This window comes from Palaemon carinicauda, chromosome 21 (genome assembly GCF_036898095.1).
Source record: "Palaemon carinicauda isolate YSFRI2023 chromosome 21, ASM3689809v2, whole genome shotgun sequence".
In the NCBI taxonomy this organism is placed as follows: domain Eukaryota; kingdom Metazoa; phylum Arthropoda; class Malacostraca; order Decapoda; family Palaemonidae; genus Palaemon; species Palaemon carinicauda.
This window is the reverse complement of record NC_090745.1, coordinates 112,125,338-112,137,837: the sequence shown is the minus strand read 5'-3', so window position 1 is coordinate 112,137,837 and position 12,500 is coordinate 112,125,338. Positions and strand designations below refer to the sequence as shown.

Below are 12,500 nucleotides of genomic sequence, written 5' to 3'. Positions count from 1 at the left end.
TGCAAGGGGAAAATGGAATGTTTCATTATTATTATTATTATTATTATTATTATTGATTTTGTTGTTGTTGTTATTATTATTATTATTATTATTATTATTAATTTTGTTGTTGTTATTATTATTATTATTATTCAGGGTTTTCTCTTATTATTATTAGTTGTAGTAGTGGTATTGTTGTTATTATTATTCTTATTAAATGGCATAAGTTTTTATTATTATTATTATTATTATTATTATTATTATTATTATTATTATTTATATTATTATTATTATTTAGGGTTTTCTATTATTATTATTATTATTATTATTATTATTATTATTATTATTAGCAGTAGTAGTATTGTTAATATCATTGTTATTATTATTATTATTAAATGGCATAAGTGTTTGTATTATTATTATTATTCATATAAGTGAAGAAAGGAAGGCAAGTGACTTGTAAAGAAAGATTCCACAGGATAGTATTATATCAAATTATCAATGCTGGAACGATCGAACAAAAAAACGCAAATATCTTCAGATTAAACAATAAACAAAAACATTAACGTTAAAAATACAATAAGGCAAACAAGACAATATCGCTTGGGACCCTGAATTAAAATTGGAAGCTTGTCCTAAATGTATGAGGATGTAAGTCAGCACTGTAAGGAAACTTTAGAAACAGGTAAACTCAATTGTTTAAGGATCACAACGGATAAAATTACGCTTATCGTTTGTTTGCCACATTGTAAAGTTCACAAAAAAAGGGATTATCCTATTCCAAAAGATGTGAGTATATATTATTTTTTATTATTACTAGCCAAGCTACAACCCTAGTTGGAAAAGCAAGATGCTATAAGCCCAAGGGCTCCAACAGGGAAAAATAGTCCAACGAGGAAAGGGAAAAAGGAAATAGATAAACGATATGAGGTAATGAAAAATTGAAATAAAATGTTTTAAATATTTTTAAAAAACATTAAAACAGATAATTTATATATAGACAATAAAAAGACGTATGCCAGCCTGTTCAACATAAAAACATTTGTTGTAACTTTGTGTCTAAATTGATGACCTTTTTACCAGCATAGAATAAGCTCGAAAGGAAAACAAGACCAGATTAGCTCTAAAGGAAAACATAGACCACATAAGCTCTTAAGGGAAAACAAGACCACATAAGCTCTAATAGAAAACAAGACCACATAAGCTCTAATAGAAAACAAGACCACATAAGCTCTTAAGGGATTACAAGACCACATAAGCTCTAATAGAAAACAAGGCCACATAAGCTCTAATAGAAAACAAGACCACATAAGCTCTCAAGGGATTACAAGACCACATAAGCTGTAAGGGATATCAAAACCACATAAGCTGTAAGGGATATCAAAAACGCATAAGCTCGAAGGGAACACAAGACAGCATAAGCTTTAAGGGAAAACAATACTACATAAGCTCTAAGGGAAAACAAGACCATATAAGCTTTAAAGGAAAACAAGACCTCATAAGCTCCAGGGGATTACAAGACCACATAAGCTCTAATAGAAAACAAGACCGCATAAGCTCGAAGGGAAAACAAGACCACATAAGCTCTAATAGAAAGCAAGACCGCATAAGCTCAAAGGGAAAACAAGACCACATAAGCTCTAATAGAAAACAAGACCGCATAAGCTCAAAGGGAAAACAAGACCACATAAGCTCTAATAGAAAACAAGACCGCATAAGCTCAAAGGGAAAACAAGACCACATAAGCTCTAATAGAAAATAAGACCGCATAAGCTCCAAGGGAAAACAAACCCACATAAGCTCTAAGGGAAAACATAGACCACATAAGCTCTGAGGGAAAAAAAGTCCACATAAATTCTAAGGGAAACCAAGACCGCATAAGCTCGAAGGGAAAACAAGACCACATAAGCTACAATAATTAAATTAAAATGAAGAAACAATAAATGAGAAATGGCGAACGAAGTATTTACCAAAGGCATCTTGACTCTCCTGTCCTTGTAAACAGAGAGTAGCCATCCACCCCAAACTCCGATGAAATAGGGACTAGCGCGACCCCAGGGCATGTGGTCGTGGTTAAGCGCCGTCTCCTCTGGTGAGATTTCAGGTATTCTGTTCGGAAGCAAAACGTAGGGATAATGTGTTATCAAATATGCCTTGTATTCATTTCAGAAAAAAAAAATTCAGAAATAGAATGAAAAGATAATAAGTGAGTAGATGATCAAATAAAACAGGAAGATTGGCTGGTTTTAAATTTTTCAGCTATGGTGAAGTAACTTGAAATTTATCATTTTCAAATATCGATTAACGTGTATTGATTTCAGAAATAAAATTAAAGAAAAATAAGTGGGTAGTTAATCAAATAAAACAGAAAGATAGGCTAGTTTTCAGCTTTTCAGCTATGGTGGAGTAATTTGAAATTTACTATTGTTTTTATCAATTCTAAATATCGATTAACATGTATTAATTTCAGAAATAAAATGAAAGGATAATAAGTGGGCAAATGATCAAATAAAACAGGAAGATTAACTGGTTTTCAGCTTTTCAGTTATGGTGAAGTAATTTGAAATTTGCCATTTCTATTTATCATTTCTAAATATCGATTGATATAAATACAAAGATGTCAGTAACACTTTTTGAAATTACTGGTGAATTCACTTTGATATAAACAAAGATGTAAGTAACACCTTTGGAAATTACTGGTGAATTCACTTTGATATAAACGCAAAGATGTCAGTAACACTTTTGGAAATTACTGGTGAATTCACTTTGATATAAACAAAGATGTCAGTAACACCTTTGGAAATTACTGGTGAATTCACTTTGATATAAACGCAAAGATGTCAGTAACACCTTTGGAAATTACTGGTGAATTCACTTTGATATAAACGCAAAGATGTCAGTAACACTTTTGGAAATTACTGGTGAATTCACTTTGATATAAACAAAGATGTCAGTAACACTTTTTTAATTTACTGGTGAATTCACTTTGATATAAACGCAGAGATGTCAGTAACACCTTTGGAAATTACTGGTGAATTCACTTTGATACAAACGCAAAGATGACAGTAACACTTTTGGAAATTACTGTGGTGAAATCACTTTGATATAAACACAAAGATGTCAATAACACTTTTGGAATTACAAAATCCCTGACTTACGCAAAGGGAAGATAAGGTTTCAGGTTAAAAGCGGCGTAAAGCGAGCATGGTATAGCAAATGACGCAACAGTTACCGCACTCAGGATGATTAAGCCTGAAATAAGAAGAGAAATCAAGCAGTTACGGTTAAATATAGAAATATATTTTAAGTATCATTAAGTAAAAAAGCTATAGTAGTTATCAAATGAGGAAACTCGATAGTCAAGAGCTTCAACTGCTGGTTCGTGGATGAGCCACCGGTGCAGTGAAACTCCCCAGTAGTCAGTTAATACAGAGGGCTCACCAGTAGCACATCGAATACCTACATGCGCTTCACCATTCACCTCCTTGCATTGCTCTTACTGTCGTGGCTCCTGTCTAATGTGTCTTTTACACAGTCTATCCAACTTAATTTAAGGTCGTTGTCTCCCACCTTTTAGCACTTCTGAACTTTACATATATATATATATATATATATATATATATATATATATATATATATATATATATATATATATATATGCATATATATATATTATATATATATATATATATATATACATATATATATATATGTGTGTATACATATGCATGTGTATATATATATATATATATATTTATATATATATATGTATGTATACATATGCATATATATATATATATATATATATATATATATATATATATATATATATATATATATATATATATATCAGCCGCAACTACTGTATTCCACTGCAGGACAAAGGCCTTAGACATGTCCTTCCACTCCCGTCTGTTTATGGGCTTCCTATGCCAGTTTATACCCGCAAATTTTCTTAGCTCATTAATCCCTTTTCTTCTCTTCCATCCCTTGCTACATATGCAATATCTGGTGACCCATTCTTTTATTCTTCATGTCCATCTATTATCTGTCATTCTCGTTATATGTCTTGCCTATGTCCATTTCTTTTCTTTTCTTGTTAGAATTCCTCTACTTTATTTTGCTCTATTTTCTGTCCCATCATAATTCTTTCCATAGCTCTTGAGTTGTAACTAGTTTATGTTTAGTGCTTTAGTAAGGCTCCATGTTTCTAATACATAAATTAATTCTGGTATATATATATATATATATATATATATATATATATATATATATGTATATAATGTGATTGTGTTTGTGTATGTATATATGTATGCATGTATATACAGTATATGCATACATATGTATGTGTATATATACATATATATAGTAAATAAGCACACACACATATATATGTATATATATATAAATATATATATATATATTTATATATATATATATATATATATATATATATATTTATATATATATATATATATTTATATATATATATATACACATACATGCACACACTCACACACTATACTGTACGCAGATTGATATGCCTTTTGACTAGAGAGAGTGATTTCTACAGAATCCTATCCTCCCGGCTCTCTGCAGGTCTTTCTGGGATGAATCTGCTATCCCCACGCGCTCTCCCATCCTGCTGCGATACCCTTCAGGCGCCCCCCCCCCCTCTTACATAATTCCCTATGATTTAACTCGACAGATAATCTACTCATTAGATATTTTATATGTAAGGATATGTCATGTGATTTACATATTCGGTAATATGATTTCACCGATACTTTATATTTTAAACGACAATATTGCATTGCACTTACCGATTTTCCGATTAAGCATCAGAGGTATTAAGATCACGGGCAGTATAAGATACAACTGGCTGTCTGCTGCAGTGTACCAACTCTGGGGCAAACACTGAAAAAAAGATATATATATATATATATATATATATATATATATATATATATATATATATATAGATACATATATATACATTTGAGATATATTGTCACTAATGTCCTTTATTGTTATTATTTTTATTTTCATTATTATTATTTTTATTATTATTATTATTATTATTATCATTATCATTATTATTATTATTATTATTGTTGTTATTGTTATTATTATTATTATTATTATTATTATTATTATTATTACTACTACTTTCAACTGGGCTCCACAAGGCACTAGATGAGTTGGAAGACCCAGGCCTACATGGCTGAGGACTATGAAGCGGGAAGTATGAGATGATGAATGGAGAAGTATTGATTTAAATGCTCAAGATAGAGACAGGTGAAATCTAACCAATGCCCTTTGCGTCAATAGGCACGGGAGGAGATAATGATGATATTATTACTAAGCTAAAACCCTAATTTGGAAAAGCAGGGGAAAATAGCCCAGTAAGGAAAGGAAATAAGTAGATAAATAAACTATATGAGAGGTAATGAACAATTAAAATAAGATATTTTAAGAAGAGTAACATTAAAACAGATATTTCATATATAGACTCTAAAAAGACTTATGTCAGCCTTTTGGTGTAACTTTATTATCATCATATCAGGGACTTGCTGCTGTTATTTTGTTTTCTATCAGGTTATTTTTTTTTTTGGGGGGGGGGGTCGGGGTGAGATGCTAACGACTCTACTGTAATATATCATAATGCTGAGTTTTATTTATGTATCCGAAGACGTTTCGGATCTTTTTTTTTATTTTTTTTTATTTTTTTTTTTAGAAAAGCGTAATTTTAATGTTTTTTTAACACTATATGGATAAGCTGTTACGAACTTCTTAATATTGCAAGCGTCACGTTATGATGGTTATATTTTTGTTGACATTATTGTTATTGATTTTTATAATATGAATTTCTTATTATTTTCATTATTGTAAATATTTTAGTAACATTTATGTTGTTAATAGTATTATCATCATTATTTGTTTTTATTAGTATTATCATCATTATTGTTGTTATTGTTGTTGATGTTGTTGTTGTTTGCAATGTTTCTTTATGTAGAATGTAATTTTCTGACCGAGAGGAAAGAAATTTTACCATGCGAATATGAGCTTCAGAAAAGTGAACCTTATTCTTAGAAGAACATTACCTATGCTACTGGGCTCTTGCTAAAAAATTGCCGTACGTTCATATACCAATACTGTCTGCAGGGCTGCAAGTGAACCTCACTCCTAGGAAATTTTACCATGCGAATATAAACTTCAGAAAACTGAACCTTATTCTTAGAAGAACATTACCTATGCTACTGGGCTCTTGCTAAAAAATTGCAGTACGTTCATATACCAATACTGTCTGCAGGGCTGCAAGTGAACCTCACTCCTAGGAAATTTTACCATGCGAATATGAGCTTCAAAAGAGTGAACCTTATTCCTAGAAGAAGATTACCTATCCTATTGGGTTCGTATTAAAAATACTTACTCTACTCGTATCGTCGGCAAAGTTGGAAACAAGCAGGACGTCCATGTACCAATGCTCTCGACAGGGCTGTAGGTTCTCAGACTCGACGTAAGGACCGTACGGGCCTGCGAGGGTGTACTTAGCGACTGTCGCCATGAAGAAGCAAGTCAGAGCGATGGTCGGGACCAGTCTAGAAAAAGAGAGGTTAAGAGTTGCAGCAAGAGGAAAGTTTTTTTTTCCATTATTGCTGATGAGTATAGAGTAATTTTAACTAAGGAAAGGACAAAGATAAAGAAAGCTAAAGTTAAGACTAAGATAGAGAAAGCTAAAGAAAAGACGAAGATAGAAATCTAAGGAAAGGACAAAGATAAAGAAAACTAATGAGAGAATAAATGAAACTAAAACTAAGAAAAAAAAACAAAGATAAAGAAAACTAAAACTAAGAGAGAACAAAAATAAAGAAAACTAAAACTAAGGAAAGGACAAAGATAAAGAAAACTAATGAAAGAATAAATGAAACTAAAACTAAAAAAAAAAACAAAGATAAAGAAAACTAAAACTAAGAGAGAACTAAAATAAAGAAAACTAAAACTAAGGAAAGGACAAAGATAAAGAATGACAAAGATGAAGAAGGACTTTGATGATCATCAACCATGAGTACAGTTGGCACCATTAATTCCGGTGGTCTATGTGGTAACGTCCCTGACTGGTAATCGCCAGACTGGGGTTCGAGTCCCACTCCAACTCGTTAGTTCCTTTGGTCTCTACAACTTCATCATCCTTGTGAGGTAAGGATGGTGGGTTTGGGGGAGCCTATAGTTCTATCTGGTGAGTTATTGGCAGCCATTGTCTGGCCCTCCTTGGTCCTAGCTTGGGTGGAGAGGGAACTTGGTCGCTGACGGCTGTATATTGGAGTAGGTAACGTTTGGTTTAGCGGGTGGGGGGTGGGGGGTGGGGGGGGGGTGTTAGCAACCATATAACCAATATTATCATACCACTAACTACCAGTCTTAGGTTTTAGTTCATTCTAATTGAAGATGTGCACTTTTTATTTGCATATACTTTTGGCTACAGTTGATCCTTTTTTTTTTTCATTATAAATTCCACTTTAATTATTTCACTCTTTATTCTGAACTTTAGCTGTTTTTCTAATATGCTCATTCAATTTCCTTGCAAAAGGAAACCGTATGTTACTTATTTCAGGACCTTTTAGCCCATGCCACAATATTCTCCATTTTATGGGTATTATTATTATTATTATTATTATTATCATTATTATTATTATTATTATTATTATTATTATTGTCCTAGTTGGAAAACCAGGATGCTATAAGCCCAAGGGCTCCAGCAGGGAAAAATAGTGAGGAAAGGAAACAAGAAGATATATAAACTACAAGGAGAGTAAGGAAAAATTAAAATAAAATATTCTAAGAAGAGTAACAACATTGAAATAAATCTTTCATATATAAACTATAAAAACTTAAACAAGAGGAAGAGAAATAAGATAGATTTTTATTATTATTATTATTATTATTATTATTATTATTATTATTAGCTAAGTTACAACCCTAGTTGGAGAAGCAAGATGCTATAAGCCCAAGGTCTCCCAACAGGGAAAAATTGCCCAGAGAGGAAAGGAAATAATCGATACAAGAAGTAATGAACAATTAAAATAAAATACTTTAAAAACAATAACAACATTAAAACATATATTTCATATATAAACTTTAAAAAGACTTATGTCAGCCTGTTCAGCATAAAAACATTTGCTGCAAGTTTGATCTTTTGAAGTTCCACTGATTCAACTGCCCGATTAGGAAGATCAGTGGAGCAATTATATCGATCTAAGTGGATATACTTTCGAACATACTTCCTATACCTGACCTAAGTATTATCGAACAGATCTCACAGCTTAGACATATTCCCAGCTCACCTGAGTATTCTGTGGACGTAATACATAAGCCAGTTCACCCGGCCGGTTTCGGTTTTCTCTCTGAAGACGCTGTATGCAGCCAGGAGTCCGCTCATGAAGAAGAACGTATCTACACTGAAGCTCCCGTTAAGGATGATCTGATCCAAGACATTGTTACTTATCTGTAAAAGACGGTTGGGAGTTAGATAGAACTATACTAAATTTTTTTAATGAGGCACATTTGCTCTGACTCGCAGCGGTGCCCTTTTAGCTCGGAAATGTTTCTTGCTATCTGATTGGTTAGAATTATTTTCTCCAACCAATCAGCGAGCAGGAAACTTTTCCGAGCTAAAAGGGCACCCCTGTGAATCGGTGCAATTCTGCCTTACTTAAAATAATTGACTATAGGAAGTTTGATTTTATAAGAAAATAGTGTACACGACCCGTCAAAAAGGATGGTTAAAGATTTAGATAGATATACACGCATGCGCACCCTCCACTCACCAGGGTATGACTACTCCCTCTCCGTCTACCCGAGGGATGGGGAGAGCTGTGCGTGACCGTAAAGAAATATATATATATATATATATATATATATATATATATATATATATATATATATATATATATATATATATATATATATATATATATATATATATTCGTTCGTAATTAGCTACTCCCTTATCCTAATGGGTATGGATGTTGTAAGCACAAGTTCTAGGTTATGGACAGTGTCATTGATACTTTTATATTTTGCTTCCAAAGCGCACTACACACACACACACACACACACACACACACACACACACACACACACACCCTTCTAAAGAATACCTCATTCATAAGTACATTCCGTTTTGTCTTTCTTGACTCAAGTTAATAATATTTTCCATAACAGTTGGTCAACTGCGGTGGGTCGCAGGCAAGGTATTGAAGGGAATGTTACTATAAACTTCATCCCAATAAATACGTTCAGAGAACTAGTAGGTAGTAGGTAGTAGGATGGCCAGAGTACCAGCCAACCATTGAGATTTTACTGCTAGAATTTTTGGGTCCTTTGACTAGCCAGACAGTACAACATTGGATCCCTCTCTCTAGTTACGGCTGATTTTTCCTTTGCCTACATATCCACCATATACACCGAATAGTCCAGCCTATTCTTTCCACATTCTCCTCTCCTCATACACCTGACAAACCGAGATTACCAAACAGTACTTCTTCACTCAAGGGGTTAACTACTGCACTGTAATTGTTCAGTGGCTACTGTCCCCTTGCTAAGGGTAGAAGAGACTTTAGCTATGGTAAGCAGCTCTTCTAGGAGAAGGACACTACAAAATCAAACCATTGTTTTCCGGTCTTGGGTAGTGCTTCTGTACCATGGTCTTGCGGTAGAGTTCTCATGCTTGAGGGTACCCTCGGGCACACTATTCTATCCTATTTCTCTTTCTTTTTTTTTCTTTTTTTAGTTTTTATAGTTTATATATGAAAGATTTATTTTAATGTTATTACTGTTTTTTAATTGTTAATTACTTCACTTGTAGTTTCCTTATATCCTTTCTTCACTGGGCTATTTTCCCTGTTGGAGCCCTCGGGCTTACAGCTACCTGCTTTTCCAACTAGGGTTGTAGCGTAGCAAGTAATGATAATAATAATAATAATAATAATAATAATAATAATAACAATAATAATAATAACAAAAACAATGTTGAAAACTTACATTTTGAAGTCCTTTCAAGTTCTGGGTGACTTTTGAGAAAAGAGAATAACTGTGGCACCACGTCACCCATATCATGGACATCACCCTGCAATGAAATTAATAATGATAATTGAATTAAAATCAGTAGCCACGAATCCTTTAAAGATTATATTCATGGCTATTATGAAATAAGATATATTTCAGAATTTCATGAAAGACGTAGCACAGAATTTCATTAATGAATTTTTCATGTTGGATTTTAGTTGTGTTGCATTCCTTAAGGAACGTTTAAATTATCAGAAGTTTTATATTTTACGTTTGTTTAATTTTTTTAAAAACTGAGATAACTATCGACATGATATCGAAATGACACTGATTAATACATATTTGACCTGTCTTTACATTTAGGTTTTAAGATAGAACCGGTTACAGGGTTTCTGTCAGCCAGTTGAATAGATTTACTTCAATCTAATTTGATTGATGTATTCATCATCATCATCATCATCATCATCATCATTTCCTCCTCCTACGCCAATTGACGCAAAGGGCCTCGGTTAGATTTCGCCAGTCGTCTCTATCTTGAAGTTTTAAATTAAATACTTCTCCATTCATCTTATATTTAACGCTTCATAGTCCTCAGCCATGTAGGCCTGGGTCTTCCAACTCTTCCAGTGCCTTGTGGAGCTCAGTTGAAAGTTTGGTGAACTAATATCTCTTGGGAATGTATTAAAAGAACACTTTCTGGTAATGTAATTTAGAAAAGCATTTCACAGTACCTTAGGCCATGAAGGCAGTTGATTACATCAGGATTCGTTTTATTGACGAATTTATAGATGTTTGACATACTTCGGTAAGAAGAGAGAACCAGCCAATATTTCAAAGGACCTGGAAATGATTTAAAATTTTATATATATATATACATATATATTGTATATATATATATATATATATATATATATATATATATATATATATATATATATATATATATATAATGGGTGTGTATATTAGAAAGGTGATTGCATATAGTAGTAAATATAATACAAAATGCTGAAGTTTCTGCTTTCAAATCACCTTTCTAGTAAATTTAAAGCTTTCTAGAAGCTAAAATGCTGTCCATTATATATATATATATATATATATATATATATATATATATATATGTATATATATATATATGTATATATATAAATTATATATATATATATATATATATATATATATATATATATATATATATATAATACGCACACGTAAAGTCATCCAGGGAATTATTAACTTCTCTATTTTTTCGATCTCCCAATACATTCATCAACATAGAAATATTCCAATTAAAGTAAGAGTATAAGAAACATCATAAGTCATTTATTAATTAATATTTTTTTTTTAACGGAAACACGTATTATTTAATGCCTAAGACGATTTTGGCAGATGCAATTTTTTTAATGTTAATTATTTTCCCACATATGTAACGTCATAAGATAAAATAAGATTTTATTAATGTCGACGTCATACTGCCAAATTTAATAGGTTTCGGACATAATACGTTGTTTTACCATTACTCATCTAAAATGTACTAATAATTAAAATTAATTTTTCCCAGAACTGTCAGAATACATGTAAATTGTCTTGCTTGAGGGCATACTCAGGTACACTATTATATCTTATTTCTCTTCTAGTTTTTCTAAGTATTATTTTTATAGTTTATATATGAAAGATCTATTTTAATGTTGTTACTGTACTTGAAAAATTTTATTCAAATTGTTTATTACTTGTTTATTATTTTCTTATTTCCTCTCCTCCCTGGGCTATTTTCCCCCATCGGATCGCGTGGGCTTATAGTATCTTGCTTTTTCAACTATGGTTGTAGTTTAGCGAGTAATAATAATAATAATAATAATAATAATAACAACAAGTAAAATACATACGGAAGACATGCCTTCTTTTGTAAAATTCTCTCTGACATGCCTTCTTTTTTAAAAGTCTCTCAGACATGCCTTCTTTTTTAAAAGTCTCTCAGACATGCCTTCTTTTTTAAAAGTCTCTCAGACATGCCTTCTTTTTTAAAAGTCTCTCAGACATGCCTTCTTTTTTAAAAATCTCTCAGACATGCCTTCTTTTTTAAAAGTCTCTCAGACATGCCTTCTTTTTTAAAAGTCTCTCAGACATGCCTTCTGTTTTAAAAGTCTCTCAGAGTATTGGCAATTCTTCATTTATTTACGGTATATTAAACGAAAAGGAATTTCTCCATAGACAGATTTGGATTTTCTCACGACCTCCAATTCACCCTCTCTCACCTTTTCTTATATCCGGTTTCTTAGCCCAGTTCACGAAAAATTCCAATATGGCCGCTCCTACGATCGTGCACCAGATAAGGCTTACTATTACGCTGAAAAAAAAGAACATTTTACCTGTGCATCAGTTATGATTAAATAGCATATGCATTTAGTATTTTCTTATTTGATAATTCTGATATTTGTGTTTGATGTTAGTTAGTC

General features: G+C 31.9%; 2 protein-coding genes across 4 annotated transcripts in view; one reads left to right on the top strand and one right to left on the bottom strand.

Moving 5' to 3' along the window:
- The window catches only part of LOC137614745 (uncharacterized), a 112,403-nt gene that overhangs the window by 49,847 nt on the left and 50,056 nt on the right, over window positions 1-12,500 (top strand). The window lies entirely within an intron of this gene.
- LOC137615410 (nose resistant to fluoxetine protein 6-like) overlaps window positions 1-12,500 on the bottom strand; it is a 33,533-nt gene that overhangs the window by 7,502 nt on the left and 13,531 nt on the right. For 2 of the 3 annotated variants that reach the window (XM_068345278.1, XM_068345279.1), the window contains 8 exons: window positions 12,300-12,391; window positions 10,779-10,887; window positions 10,024-10,108; window positions 8,325-8,485; window positions 6,413-6,581; window positions 4,803-4,896; window positions 3,138-3,231; window positions 1,950-2,088 (listed from right to left, as the gene is read on the bottom strand). In XM_068345278.1, the coding sequence (XP_068201379.1) occupies window positions 1,950-2,088; window positions 3,138-3,231; window positions 4,803-4,896; window positions 6,413-6,581; window positions 8,325-8,485; window positions 10,024-10,108; window positions 10,779-10,887; window positions 12,300-12,391 (943 nt within the window). The remainder of the gene's footprint in view (window positions 1-1,949; window positions 2,089-3,137; window positions 3,232-4,802; window positions 4,897-6,412; window positions 6,582-8,324; window positions 8,486-10,023; window positions 10,109-10,778; window positions 10,888-12,299; window positions 12,392-12,500) is intronic. The other variant, XM_068345280.1, reaches the window with a different exon arrangement.